The sequence below is a fragment of the Dromiciops gliroides genome, chromosome 2 (assembly GCF_019393635.1).
Source record: "Dromiciops gliroides isolate mDroGli1 chromosome 2, mDroGli1.pri, whole genome shotgun sequence".
Taxonomy (NCBI): Eukaryota; Metazoa; Chordata; class Mammalia; order Microbiotheria; family Microbiotheriidae; genus Dromiciops; species Dromiciops gliroides.
The window spans coordinates 657,273,367-657,288,576 of record NC_057862.1 but is presented as its reverse complement, the minus strand read 5'-3'; the positions used below and the strand labels follow the sequence as shown (position 1 = coordinate 657,288,576).

The 15,210-nt window shown below is 51.4% G+C and overlaps 1 protein-coding gene across 1 annotated transcript in view; it reads left to right on the top strand.

The window, feature by feature from the left end:
* The window catches only part of VAC14 (VAC14 component of PIKFYVE complex), a 129,728-nt gene that overhangs the window by 74,875 nt on the left and 39,643 nt on the right, over window positions 1–15,210 (top strand). Inside the window, exon 14 of the mRNA XM_043987184.1 lies at window positions 52–184. Coding sequence (XP_043843119.1) covers window positions 52–184 — 133 coding nt within the window. The remainder of the gene's footprint in view (window positions 1–51; window positions 185–15,210) is intronic.

Here is a 15,210-nt window from a genome sequence, read left to right as displayed (position 1 = left end):
GCCCTGTCCTTCTCCGCGGGTCTGACCAGCAGCGCTGTTGCCTCTTTCCAGGTACCAGAGGCTTGGAGTGCTCACCTTCCTCGCCCACCATGAATTCTTACTTTTACAAGTTCATGATCAACTTGCTGAAGAGGTTCAGCAGCGAGCGCAAACTCCTGGAGATCCGAGGAGCCTTCATCATCAGGTCAGCCCCTGCCTTCTTCCCCACTAGCTTTCTACCCACCCCCATTCATTTTCTCACCTTGTGTTTGTCCTTAAATAGAACCGCAGGGTCCTTGGCCACACCTTGAGCAGCGTGCCTAGTTGCTGGTATTGCCTTTACAAGGCAAGTCAAGGTTGAGGTTTCAGAACAAAGAGATTCATTTTTTAAATGTTGAGAGACCATATTTTCCCCTGAGGTTAAATATCCTCTTATTAAGCTTTGTTGTCAGATCCTATTTGGTGGGAGAGACAAATGAGGCAGATGGAGCATGAAATGAGGCTGAGCTTTAGGTAGTCAGCCTGCTGAGCCTGGTGGTTTGTCCAGGGTCAGTGGCAGCGCCGCCCCACCCAGGCTCTCCCATCCAGCTGAATCTGCTGGCCCTGCCTCGGCCATGGTGTGCGGGGGGACTAGACTGACCTACGGCTCCAGCGCTGTGATCTGAAGCGGTGTTGCTGAGCCTCAGCCCTTGTTTCTTACTTGACTCTGCGACAGGGTCACGGGAAGAGCGGCCGGTGACAGCTGGCACGGTGTCACCTTCAGGCCCATTGAATCTAGGGCACAGAAGCAGATTCTGATGGAGTCACTTAGGGCTGTGTCTCTGGAAAATTGGATCTGCTCGCTCCCTGCCTCACGGGACTCACCATCCAAATGAAAACCCGGGAAGGCCTTCTATGATGTGTAGGATTCAGTGCCGAATGTGGGATACTGCACAGTGTAAAGCTAGCGCCCAGCAGCCCCGAAAGGCAGGGAGTCGGGTGGTAGGGAGCCTAGCTTGCCTTCCCTCTGACCCCTCTGCTCTCAGAGACAACACTAAGGGACAGAGCTCCAAGGATAGCCCAGCCCAGCAGTTAGGCCTAGGGAGGCTGTTTAGAGCACCCCCAGTTTGTCCCACTCTTCCTTTTGAGGAATAAAAAGAAAGGGAAATGACCAGAAAGAAGAAATCCCATTTCCTCCTGCATGAGAGGTGGTTGGCTTTGAAGTTCTGCTTAATGTAGAAGGAAGGTGGGCAGCCTGGTGCAGTGGATAGACCAAAGCATGAGCTCCATGCTCAGCCTCATTTCTGCCCCTCACTAGTCCTGGGACCTCGGCCCGTCCCTCAGAGCCCCTTTTCCTTTCCTGACATCTGCCTTGCCCTTCCTGCTCGTGTGCTCGTGAGGAGTAAATGGGGCAGTGTCTCTCTTTGGAGATTGTGACGCCCTGGTGACAGGCCACTGCAGGAGGGCAAAGGCTGTTCAGTACCACACCCAGGGGCCCAGCCATGTGTTGAAAGAGCCAGACAAAATTGCTGAGCAGTACTGGGGCTGCTGATGCGTTTCTTTTTTCTTAAACTGGGTTCCTTAATGACGCTCGTGCATCCTGTTCATTCAGCACACATTGATTGAGCACCTGCCGGGTGCTGTGTCCTGTGCCAGGTGCGAAGGTAACTCAGCCATCTTGGGCACATCCTCATACACACAAGGTTATTTGGCTCTGGTGTCTCAGGTTTCAAGGGACAACTGTCAAGTCCATTTTGGAGAGAGAGAATCCACAGAGAGCTCTCATCCTCTGGTTCCTAGGTCAGTCCAAGCTGGACACCTCGCACTGGCCCAGCCTGGGTCTTGGGTACCAGCGCTGGCTCCTCATGGACGGGGAGCTACCTATGGTGGAGAACTAGCACCATGCCCACATTTAGTCCAGTCTTGGACCTGGGTCTGTCACAAGCTCACAGCGACCTCACCCTCAACCAGCATCACCCCCTGCCTCACCCCTCTTACTTGAGATTCACAAAATCTGCCTATAGGAGAGGCAGCATGACATGATGATGTGAGTGGGTTCAAGTCCTGCCTCCGGTACCTTTCATTGCTCTAGGCAGCTTTCCAAGACTCCATAGTTGTAGAGAAAGGAGTGCAGATCTGCATGGTGGAGGGAATTTCCTCACCTGGGAGCTTCCTGTAGTAGAGAAATTCCAGGCAGAGTGAGTCCCTGGCCCAAGGCACTTGCTGATTTCTTCAGTACATTTATCGACGACGTCCTTCCAAACACTCCAGCCTCCCAGTTCCGTAGCCCCGCCGGGCTCACATCAACCTCCACATTCGCTCTGCATCAGCCACCCCCAGCGCCCGCCCCTCAGATTTTGCAGCTCCTGTGACCTCTAGCTCTGGGGTGGCCCTCTCTGATCATCAGCTCCTCTCTCCCGCCATGGCTCCCTCTGCCCAGGTCCCAGGCCTAATCTCCAATTCCTCTGCTGCTCCTCTTCTCCCAGTCATCGGTGCCCCGGTCTCACTTTTTACAACGGTGGCCTTGTGTTAGCCGATCCGTTGTCCTCCAGACCCGTCCCTTTCCCTCCTGCTTGTAAGGGGAACCCTTCATCCTGCATCACCCTCACCCTCGTCTTCTGCTTGCACTCCCAGGGTGCCAAGCGTTGCCAGGGAAAGCCACCCAGGCTCTTACTATTACAGAGAAATCCTTGTGTTAGAAACCTCTTCTCTCCTTGAGCCCCAACATTGTCCCTGCTCCCTCCCCTCTCAGCAGATGTCAGGACCTCCTTCTTTAATAGGAAAGCCAGCGGTCATTAAAGCCTTACCTGCCTCTGTGCCCAGCCCTGGACTAAGGGCTGGGATCACAGGAAGAAGCAGAAGGCTGCCCCCGGGCCCTTGGGGCACTCACAGTCTAGTGGGGAAGACAGCAAGCAAACGAATATATACAGACAAGCTGTAGACAGGGTACATGGGAAGGAATTAAAAGATGGAAGGCGGGGGCAGCTAGGTAGCACAGCGGATAAAGCACCGGCTTTAGATTCAGGAGGACCTGAGTTCAAATCCAGCCTCAGACACTTGACACTTATTAGCTGTGTGACCCTGGGCAAGTCACTTAACCCTCGTTGCCCTGGGGGGAGGGGGAGATGGAAGGCACTGGGATTAAGAGGGCTTGGAAAAGGCTTCCTGTAGAAGAGGGGATTTTAGTTGCGACTTGAAGGAAGGCAGCAGGAGAAGATGAGGAGGGGGAGCACTCCAGGCATGGAAGACACCCAGAGAGAATGCCTGGAGCTGAGAGATAGAGCCCGGAGGCCAGTGTCCCTGGATCCAAGAGTTGGGGAGTAAGGTGTGAGAGGACTGGGAAGGGAGAAGGGGGCTTGGCTAGGAAGGGCTGTGAATGCCAAACAGAGCATTTGTGTTTAGTCCTGCAGGCCATGGGGAGCCACTAGACAGCACCGGGTTAAGGGGTAACATGGTGACACCTGAGCTTTGGGGGAATCACTTGGGTGGCTGAATGGAAGGCGGAGTGAAGCGAGACTTGAGGCGGGCACATACCCCACACCCCTCCCCATGCCAGCAGGCCACTGCAGGAAGCCAGACCTAAGGCAGTACGGGTCTGCCCCAGTGTGGGCACAGCATCAGAGGAGAAAGGGGGGCATATCGGAGAGATGCCGCCAAGCTGAAATCGACGGCTCTTCCAAACAGATCAGAAACCCTCAAACACCTGGGAGTGTGCCTGCTAGACACGGCAAGGAACCACATGAACAGAAGTGTATCGCACTCTCTTGGCAGTCTGGTTTCTGGCCCTGCTGCTGCCCTTCCCAAGATTCCTCTGCCCAAATCCTCCTGGACCCCATGCAGCCTTGACATGGTTGACCACTCCTTCCTCCTAAGTGCCCTCTCCTGCTATGGATAAAAGGGATCTCTTATGAGCTCTAAAGATGTCTCTAAACTGTTCTGCAGACTCAGCAAGTCAAAAATAGGGGTTTGAGTGATATGAAGAAAGAAGGGCAGGACCCTGTCCATACCATCTTACTTCTGCATAGATAATGCATGAGGCTGTGAGTCAAAATCATCTCCAAAGGGGACCCAGGCCGCAGAATCTGAGAGTTGGAAGACGTCCCAGAGGCCACCTGGTGCAGCCTGTGCCAGAACAAGAGTCTCCCCTCGATAGAGCATTCAGGCAACTCTCCATTTGGCCTTTACTTTGAGACCTCCAGTAAAGGGGACCTCGCTGCCTCCCGAGGCAGCTCCTTCCATTTTCTAATAGCTCTGGTGGTTAAGCAGTTTCTCCCTCTGCCACCCCTGAGTCTGCCCTTTGGCAGCAGGCATCCAGAGCTCCTGGCTCTGCTCCCCGGGGCCCAGAGGAGCCAGTCCGATCCCACTTCCACAGCAGCACCTTTCATAGACTTGAGTGTAGCTGCCCTGCCTCGTCTTCTCTTCTTTCGGGTGAATAGCCTCGGTTCCTTCCAAGGTCCTTCCTCGCGGAATGGGGCCGTCCCAGACACTTTGCTGTCTGTCGGTGCCCTGTCTAAACTGTCCTTTCCAGGACTGAGTGATATTCCACATGCGGTCTGACCAGGGCGGAGTGCAGCCAGACTGCCAGCTCCCTCATCCTGGACGCTGTCTCACTGCAGCCTCAAAGCACCCTCACTCTTTGTGGATTCCAGTTGAGCTTCTCAGGTCTCCTTCATCTCATTTTGCCACTGGGGGTCAGTGGCTCGTGGTGAAAGGAGTTGATGACCTCTGACTCCACCAGGTCAGCCCCAGACGTGTCTAGGTTACCTAATTGCCAGGCTTCTTACTTCATGTACTGTCTCTTTATGGGGCAAAGACCCCTGTGTAGGGCTCAGGCTCTCTGGTGGGCTCAAGTCCAGCTTTTCTCCCACAGTGCTTCCCACCCCAGACACAAGGCAGCACCCATTCCCTATGCCAATGTCATGCCACTTTATCTGGAGGATGCCAGTCGGCTCAAAGAGACCTCCAGATTGCATCTGAATTCTCCAGGAGGCAGTGTGACCAGTAGATGCAGTGCTGGGCTTAGAGCAAGGAGGGCCTGCCTTCACATCTCATCTCTGGCCCTCACATGCCAGCTGTGTGACACTGGGCAAATCACTTCCCCTGACTGGGCCTCGGTTTCCTCCTCTGTAAAATGAGGATATCGCATTAAGTGGCTTCTAAGGTCCCTTACGGCCCTAAATCTATGACCATATAGTCCTTCAGACTTGTTTCTGTTCCACAGCAAAGACCCCACAGGAGACATTTAACTGGGAAGGGACCCGAGCAGTGACATAGAACCATCGGCCTTCTCTTCCTCTTGGAGCTTTGTCTCTGGTTCTCTTCCTCCTCGCAGCTGGAGGGCCAGAAATGACCTGTGCACGGAGACGTCTGAGACGCACCTTTTCAGACCTGATAAAACATTCAGTAAATAACGTATTAGTCCTCTCCCACGGCATAACTGTCATCTTCAAGCGCATCAGAGGGTAGTGCCCCGTAAGAAGCAAGCAGAGAGAAGTCCAAATGAGAGACAGAGAGAGACAGAGACTCTTCAGCTGCTGCTGCTGCAGTGGTTCTGTCCAGCCACGGGCTTCTTGGCTGCAGGCCTACGTCCAGAAGGTTGGACCGCCTAAGGCAGAGAAGAGTAACTTGGAAGCTTTCTTAAAGACAGACCGCTGGAGGTGGTTTCTTGGTAAGTGTGGGACTGCGTTAGAATCAGTTCACCCACAATGAGCAGGGCTCAGGGGTGAGATGGCCTTTGGCTTCCATGGCCCATCTATCACCACCCATACAACCCATTATCTTATGAAGAGAGTTCAGATCCATGTCAGGGTTAGAGAGGTGGTGCTTGGCCCAACACCCCTCATTCCTCACTCAGACTTCCCTTAGGAAGAATTTGGCATTGTCCAGGTTCCAACTTCCCCCAGCCACAGGAGGAATAATGCAGAGCCTTCATCGTGTGCCCCAACTTCCTCTCGCATCCTCTTGCGTCCCATTTGGTTGTGGAGCTACATGTTTGGGAGCCAAAGAGAAGCTGGAGGTCCTATGGGACTCTTGTGCAGGAGAGAACTGTGTGCTGCCAGGTATGGTCAGCATAGCTCAGACTCCCACTGTAGCCTAACCCGTACCCCAGTCTGCCTGAGATTTGTGTCTCTGCCTCTTCCTTCTTTCATATTCTCTCGATGTCCTGGAATGGGAGAATACACCTCTCTGGACACCAGGATCGGGTCGTCTCTCACATCCCCCAACGACACCAATGAGCCACTAGGGTCAAGATGGCAGACTGTAGAGGGGGACTGGCTGATGGTTAAGCCCACTCTCTCCAGCACAGGCTCCAGGACACCAGGCTGTCTGTCTGCCCCCAGGGCACTGCAAAGTACCCTGTCCAACAACACCACCAGGAGGTGGGCGTGTGTGTAAGTTCCCTCCCTCAGCTTCTTCCCACCCTACATGCTAATGTGGGCAGAACAAACACGGGGCTTGTTTTCACGTGGACCATTCTATTTGTGCTCAGCAAAAGAGGGGGAAGGGGGTGGGAATCAGCCTCTTTGATCAAGTGTGATATGAACTCAGGCCTAATCCAGACAGCTGGGATCTTGACAAGGGATGCTTCTGTGCTGGGAAGGGAGCAAGTCTGCAAAGACACTCTGCTCAGCCTGCTGGGATGACCCTCTGGCCTGCTGCCCTTTGGCTTTAATGAACTGCATTGTCCCCTCCCTCTGTTGCCTTGCAAGGAGGAACGACCAGAACAGGCTTTTGATTTTGATTGGGGGGGGGGGGGAGTCACTTCTACAATACTTTGACTAATGTAACCAAGCATTGAACTCAATACTTTGACCTGGTTAGGCCTCAGTGTGCTCGTTCATCTCCAGAGCCCCCTTCTGATGGGAAGCCCTTGGTCTCTTAACTATAAACAGGCATTTAAAGTAGGTTGGGAATCTCTTCTAGGAGAACTCTAAGAATTGACAAAAGGTGAGAGATGGCAGTATGGTAAGGGTGGTCATACTTTGCTTAGATTAAAGAATGATGACTTCTCGCTCTCTCAGCTGGTTGGAGAGAGGGGAGTGATGCAGGGAACTTGTAGAAATCCTTTCCGGGCCTTAACTTCTATGTCTCTTGATATCTTCTCTTTGCTCTTGACATGGGCAGTTAGTGAGTCAGAGCAGCAAAGCGTGACCCTCCATTGGTGGCATGTCCTAGCACTCCAAGCTGCTTCTCAGTAAAGCAGGCTTACTTCAAAACCATTTGTGTCTGGTCTTTGGGTATATCGTAGAGAAAGGATGGCACTCGAATCAATGCTTCCCAGCCCCTAGAATCTGCATGTATTTCTAATTGTAGAGACAGCCCAAAGAAAACCCCTCTTTCATGCAATTGTTGGGAATTTCCAGTCTGCTGGACTCATGTTTTGCCTGCAAATACCATCCTCTTAATTAATCGAGGCCAAGTCACTATCAAGGCAGCCCAAGCTCTCTCTCTCTCACACACACACACACACACACACACACACACACACACACACGTATGTATGTAAGTATATATGTATACATACACACATATGTATGTATGTATGTAAGTGTATATGTGTATATATGTATATACACACACACACCCTTTTAATCACTACTGTCCTTGTTCGCCAGTCCTCCCAGATCTCTGCTCGTATCATCAGTATCAGCTCTACACTCCTTCGCCCTGTCCTATACCTACACCCTCAGTCCTTCTCCTAAATAATTTCTCTGCAAGGCTGCCTATGAAGAATAAAGCCATGCTCTTCCCTTTCCCACAGCTGCTCCCCCAAACCTAGCCAGAGCCTGTCTTAATCCACGTGTCCCCAGTTAAAAGGACATTCTTTTAAAAACCATGCTCTTCCTCCAGCCCTTAGCCAGGTGCTGGCATTTGAAGGACATCTGTATACTTCAAACACTTAGTTTTCACTCGCTTCTTATCTTCCGCTTTCAGCTTTGATGGATTGCACTCATTTTATTGGAATAAAAATAAAGGTCCCCAAACAGAGGAGGCGCGGATTACTGAAGGCTTTTGCTTTTACCAGCTTATTCAGGCCTACAGTGAGATCTTAGCCCTGGGGAAAGGCATAGAGTGGGAATAGTTTGCAGAGATTCTGGCACTCTCAACCCTGGGAACCCCCAGCAGCCATTCTCCATGGCAGTGCTTCTTCTAGAGACATCATCCCCACTCGGACAGCCAGGCAAAATGCAATGTCCAGAGGCGTTCTGCACATGCTGCTGCCTCCTGATCTCTTTTTTTTTTTTTTAAAGTGAGGCAATTGGGGTTAAGTGACTTGCCCAGGGTCACATAGCTAGTAAGTGTTAAGAGTCTGAGGCCGGATTTGAACTCAGGTACTCCTGACTCCAGGGCCGGTGCTCTATCCACTGCGCCACCTAGCTGCCCCACCTCCTGATCTCTTAAGTCGAGAGTTCTAGTTAAATGTAAGGGGCAGCTAGACTGGGGTAGAATTGTAAAAACCCGAGAAAAGAAGAGTCTTCCAGTGAAAAAGAGTTCTGCCCTTGGGGATAGACACTCTTAAGGAATATAATTGGAAAACGGACCTGGAGGATCTCACCTAACCTTGCTTCCAATTGCTTCCAGTTCTTTGGGTGCTCCAACCAGTGTCTTAGAAAGCCCTCAAGGAGAATGGAGAAAGCCATCAGAAGGGCAGGAGATGTCTAGAAGACTCCAAAGCAGCCCTTTGGATGTAGAGAAGTTAGGACTGGGAGTCCTTGTAAGATAAAGCTAGGAGCCTGGCTCTTTAAATGTTCTCCCCAAACTGTCTCCAATTAAGTTCACTGTCCTCCACATTGGAGCTGCATTGGGACACAGATTACACCAAACTGCCTGTAAGAATTTGATGTATTTTCTTCAAGAAAATGGAAACCACATGTGATTGGCCTCCTTAGAATAGACCGGGATTAATTGAGTTCTTGTCTATGTGTGCGTGTGCGTGTGTGGGGGTGAGGGAACAGGCAGGAGGAGGAGAGGAAATGCTGCCTGGACAGGCCTTTGCACAGAGTTCCCTGGAAAGCCCAGAGTTCCTCCAGAGGGCATTCTCCCCATTTTTCAAACATCCTCCCGGATCCCCCTCGACAGAAAACAGGAAGCAGGCCCAAGGGTCTCTTACTCTTGACTTGGGCACACTGGGGACTTTGGAAGATGCAGAGGGGGTTGGCACCATCATGGTCTTGTGGAGTGTGTGCCGAGCATCCCACCTGCAGCTTCCCTGAGACCCAGGCTCCCCCTGCTCTCTTCACATTAGACCTGAAGAAAAAATTGAGAAAAGTAGGGAAACCTTCCTCCTCCTCCCCCCTTCTCTTCCTCCTCCCCCCTTCTCTTCCTCCTCCCCCTCCCTCTCTCCTCCGTCTACTCTTCTCCCCCTCCTCTTCCTCCTCCCCCTCCCTTTCCTCTTCCCCCACCCCCTCCCTCTCTCCTCTTTCTTCTCTTCCTCTCCCTCCTCCTTCTCTCCTCCTCCCTCCTTCTCTCCCTCCTCCCCCACGTCCTTCCCCTCATCTTCCTCTCCTCCCCCTCCCCCCTCCTCCTTGTGTCCTCATTTAAAACATCCAAGTCTCCAGGCAAATCCCCTGCTTCCTACACCTGCACCTCCTCCTTTTGAACCCAGAAAAGCTCTTTGTAGGCCAAACACATCAGGAACGCTTAGCTCCCTTTATTGCAACCCTTCTCCTCTTCCCCCCCACCCCATCTCTTGGAACAGCCAGGGTGGCCACAGGGTGCACATCAAGAACTCGTTTTCAAAAAGTGAGAACCCAGACCTTTGTCTGAAGTCTGAGCCTTTGTTCCGTCGGGAGGCTGCAATGCCTCCCGGTCTGTTTGCCTGTTTGTTATGGTTTACCTAAGGATGCCAGGAGACTCTGAGAGGTTTAATTAGAAACTCGGGCAGTTTGAGCAACTGAAATGTTACAGGTAGCTCCCTTGGATCATAGCTTGGCCTCTTTTCTTAAAAGAATAGAAAGGGGTTTGGAAGAACCCTCTAAGAGTAATTGATTCCATATTCTGACACCCCCCCCAATGCCAGCCATTGGATAAGATGCATCAAAGCCATTGCAAATATGTTTACGTGTCTAAGGGCCATAGGCTATGGAGAAGATTTCCAAGATCTCAGCCTAGAACTTCATGGTCCTTACACTCCAAGAAAGTGCTTTTGCTTTGTCTTCGTGGAAGAAATATCCATTTTTAGGAGAAGATCAAGTAAAGCTGTCTGTGCCTCGTAGAAAAAGTACTTGCAGTGATTTGGGCTTGGAGGGTCCTGGTTGTGGGGGAGCTGGGCCTTAGATTTGGGGCTCTAGGGAAGACCCTAGTCACTTGGGAAGCAGCTGGTTGAGTCTGTATGTGGGGAAGGGCTCTGAGCAGTCCAGATGCCTATTTTTAACCCACACTATGATGGGTCCATCTGAGCTCTTAGTTTCCAAGGTGAATAATGGACTTTAAAAAAAAACTACATGGCTCTGTCTCCCAGAGGGATACATGCTTGTTTGGAGGTGGGGTGGAGGGTTAAGGAGGAGGAAATGTTCCTTGTTTGTGGTGGATAGGGTGAGGTTAACACCAGAGAATATAATCTGCTTCCACTCCATTCATTTCCGTGTCACAGTGGCAATCCGATGAGAGTGGGTGTGATCAAGAGCATGCCCAGCGTATTTAAACTGCCTCAGAATGCACATTGAGGCTCTCAGGCCTAGAGAACAATGGGCTCCATGCCCCCTTCAAGCACTAACTTCTAAGTATCACAGACCAATCTGGTTTTCTTCAGGGCTTTTGAGCTTCTTGGTCTTCCATGTTTGGGTGAGTACTAGTCCTTCAAAGGGTTGTTTTTTGGAAGCATAAAGGAGAAAACCATGTATTGGGTTAGAGGGGAATGAGAAAATGCTCACTTGGTATCACTTAGAAGACAGCCACCCCAAGACACGGGCCAGCCCTAGAGCAGGCAGACCCTTCCTCACCACAACCATCACCACTCCTTCCCTTGGCGATCCCTGGAGGTGACAGAAGGGGAGTACACTAGGCCCTGCCCCAGGCACGGGTGGGTACGGTTGGGAGTTGTGCATGTCTGGCATTTGGGACCCCTAGAATGAGCAATGGAGAAGCTTTCACTTATGGCCTTGGTCAGACAGCTCTCTCGTAGCAGCAGGGAAGCACCAGCTCTTGATTATTGAGAGAGGGAGAGACCCCATCTGGGGTCCCCTGGTCATATGCCTCACAGCGGATCCCTTCCCCCTTTTTTCTACACCAGGGAATAGAATTCCTGCCTTTTAGTGACTTCTGCCACCCATCCGAGGGCAGGTCTGGGGCTGCTTCTTCCCTGTCTCTCCTCTCCCCCGTCCTTGCCCATCAGTCACCCTGCCCTACCTCCCAGCCATTTTTGGAAATTCTCACATCACTGGAACCACTGATGGTTTGATGCCCAGTGTTGCTGCTTGACCTGATGCTCCCCCAACCTTCCTCACTGAGCTGTATCGTGTCCCTTCAGCTTTTCCCTTGGCTCCTGACCTTTCTCTTGTTCACATTCAACTTCAAGGAACTGCTCTCTGGAGCCCACTTTGTACAGGCCTCCTTGTTGTGTCCTTTGCTTGCTGCTCATCTCTTTTTACCTCCCTCGGGTATCTAATTTCCCAGGACTCCAGTGCAGCTTCTGCCACTCCCCCTCTGAGGGAGTCACACTGGCTGCCCCACCCCCACTCCTGGTCACATGCTTCAGGCTCTTCCCCAATTTCGCTTGGCCGGTTTCCTGTGCTCGAGTCCCTCTAAGCCTCCTTGTTCTCCCAGTGAGCCTTTCTTCACTGGGGAAATGTACCACCTCTCTCTCTTTCAGCCTCATCACTCCTCCTCGTGTTATCTTGGTCATCAGGAAGCTTCTGGCCTTCTGATGGGCTTCCCTGATGTACCCACTTTGTTCTTGCCTTCTCCGGCCATTCAGAAAGGTAGAGGAATCCATGGGTTCCTTTAAAAACCCAGCCCTTGCTACTGCTGCATGGAGAAACATAACATAAAACTGGCTTCCAGCCAGTATTTCAAACCTAGCTGTCTATCTCGTCCCTGTAATAATGCATTTCTTTTTATTTCCTTCAGATTCTTTGTGGCCAATAATCACCAGTTCTTAGTCTTCCTTCTGGGTAGGAGAATGTTGGTCAAAAACATTCTCTCTGTTCCCTTGACAGGGATGCTTGATGTAGCAATGGTGGGCTTATGGGGAGTTCAAGCAGGAACACCCCTTTATGGCTGCCTCAGCTGTTCCAGTTGTTCTAGCATAATGGTTTTTGCTTTTCTATCTTTTTTTGTTTTGCTGGACAGTAAGGGTTAAGTGACTTGCCCAGGGTCACACAGCTAGTAAGTGTCAAGTGTCTGCGGCCAGATTTGAACTCCGGTCCTCCTGAATCCAGGGCCAGTGCTATAGCCACTGTGCCACTTAGCTTCTCCCTAGCATAATGGTTTTTTAAGCAACACTAAAAAACTAAACTCTTCTTTCTAGAAATGGACATTTAAATGCCCTTGCCAAATCACCCTCACATGTTACACTGTCAATGGGGCAAGAGGGGAATCTGTCCAAGGTCAAACAGGGAGTCAGCTGGGTGTTTATAACTGAGATTAGAACTCAGGCCTCCACCACCCAGGCCAGTGCTACCACCCCTATGGTCACTCAGCCTCAGCCTCACAAGTAATCCTTACGGTGGGAGAATGTCTGTTTCTGGGGTCAGCTGGCGATCTGGATGCTCACTGGGTCAGCATGATCTGATATAGTACCATCATCTCCCAGCAAAACATGTTCCTGATGGGACTGAAAAATGGAGTTATGGGCAGAACAGGTACAAAAACAAAGGTCACAGTAGTAAAAGAAAGACCTGGCCCATAGAGTGGAGAGGGACCGGCAATAGTGGCTTGGGGATATGCAGGTGAAGCGGCTTTCTGCAGGAACACCCAAAGGAACAGGTAATTCTTGCCTAGCAGTTCATTTCTAATTCTCTGAGACTGAGAAGGCAGGTGATTGCCTGTGATTTCCAGCACGCTGCCTTTGCTCTGGTACCCTTCTCCTGGCTGGACTTGGGCATTCACAAAATGGTGGGCATCCAGAGGGAGCCAAGAAAAGCCTGTGGTGCTCAGCTGGAATGCCACGGTCAGCACAGGGGCCTTTCCATCAGGATTGATGGACAGAGTGTGTCCTCCAGGCTCAAGCGAACTCTGAGAGTGAAGGAAGGACTAAAGCAAAGAAGAGGGAGAATTGACGTGGACAAGGGGGGGGACACTACCCAGTTCTTAAGCCCTTTGGAGTGTGGGGAGCCCGGCTGCTTCCACTGTCAGGGATCTGATCTGGTGTCTTCTCTAAGTAGCAGTGGGTGTTCCGCCCCCTCACTCCTCCCTCTCCCCCCAGCCCCTGGTCATCACAGCTATAACGGAGTCAGGAATTGGCATTTAAAGACCACCTGCTACAATTGAAAACCAAAACAATCTTGAGAGCCCCATGCATTTGTGATACAGATTAAAAATGCATACAGGTGTGGGTTTTTAATGATACTTCAGTCCTTCCTCCCATCAACAGACTTGGAAAGCCGGCCACAGAAACTGGCCCTAGAATCAATCTCTCAGTACCCACTACTTCTTACCCTGCAGGCAGAATTCTCCAGCATCACAATTTTCCCTCATTTCTAACACTTCTTTTCTCTTTCCTCTTCCAACCCCCTTGTTTTCATAATGAAAAGAAACTGAATGAGGAGCAATAAGGAGCTTGGTTGCTTCCTTGGAAAATTAGGCCACAGCTGTCAGGCCAAGCAAGTGCAGATACATCTCTGAAGCCGGAGCTGCCCAGAGCAACTGCTCAGTCCCCTCTGCCACTCCCCTTTTTAAATATAGGTGCCCAGGAGCAGAGAAGAAAGCAGAACGGTGGGGAAATGGGAGCATAGCAGGAGCTAATTGATTCATCCTGTAGGGAGAGTATCTGGAGCATGAGATCCCTGCTTCTGCTGACATGGGGAATTCCAAGCCAGGATGGTATAAGGGCCAGGGAATGCGGGGCTGTCGTTATTGAGCTGAAATAGCAAGGGCCCATACGGGTCCATCTCAGGGATACATCTGATGTTCCGCTAGTGGCAAATCCCACCTGAAGCAGGGCCCGGCAGGAGGCTGTGCCCAGCTCTGAGGCCTCAGAGCCACTCTGCGCTCAGCTCCCTTGGGGGCCACTTCACTGGCTGGCATCGCCCAGCTCTGTCTGCTCCATTCAGTGTCCTCCTGCCTTTGGCCACATGAAAGGCCATGGGACTCGACAGGGCCGCTTGAGAGCTTGGCTGGCAGTGAAGCTGTGACCGATGGCCGCACAGAATCCAGGGCTGCTCGGTCATGACTTAAACAATTTGTCCTTGTTCCGCACACCTCAGCCCAGTGGTTTCCGTAGGCTTTTCCTCCAGATACGATCAGTTAACCTCTCTTCATTCCTCTGTTAGTCCTAAAGCTGGATGTGTCTTTCCCAAGGTCGTTTTTCCTCCCTTTGAGGTGAGCTGCCCAAGACAGACCAACTTCTCCACTCGAGGAGGTCCCTACCCTTCTCTCTTGGGGGCTTCCAGCCCTAGCACTTGCCAAGTAGTTTAATTAAAGCAATTCACGACATCTGGCTCAGTTGTACAGCTCTCCCCTTATGCTCAGATCCCAGTCACTGGTTTTCTAGCCCTTCACTGTGCAGCCCATAGGCAATCATCTCTCTCCTGCTCACCTGAGCCTCTTATTTTTATTTTATTTTTTCGCTTTTTTTTTGTTTGCAGGACAGTGAGGGTTAAGTGACTTTCCCAGGGTCACACAGCTAGTGTCAAGTGTCTGAGGCCGGCACCCTCTCCACTGAGCCACCTAGCTGCCCCTCCCCCCACCTGAGTCTCTTTAGGAAAATTCTAGAGAAAGTTCTCAAGGGTCAAGGGTAGTGGGGAGAGAGACTAGTCCTTTATGCGTTTCCCCGGGCAGCCCTCTTCCCCAACTCCTACTTTCCTGTTCTACAGAATGATGCTTAAATGAAAGGTAAAGATCACATGGCTGTCTGCCGCCCTTCTGCCCAAGGTCATGCTCTGTCACCAGGCTTGGCCCGCAGCCACCAGGCATCACTGTGACAGGACCCAGGAGGCTGAGGCTCGGAGTGGCCTGCTTCTATTATCCCTTTCTCACTTTGCAGGACAGCTTGACTCTATCAATAAGTATCTGTAATGAAAGCTCATGGAAGGTCAGAGTTTTCATCTTGTTTCTGTGATGTTTGCTGAAAAGTTTCATTCTCTCTCCACA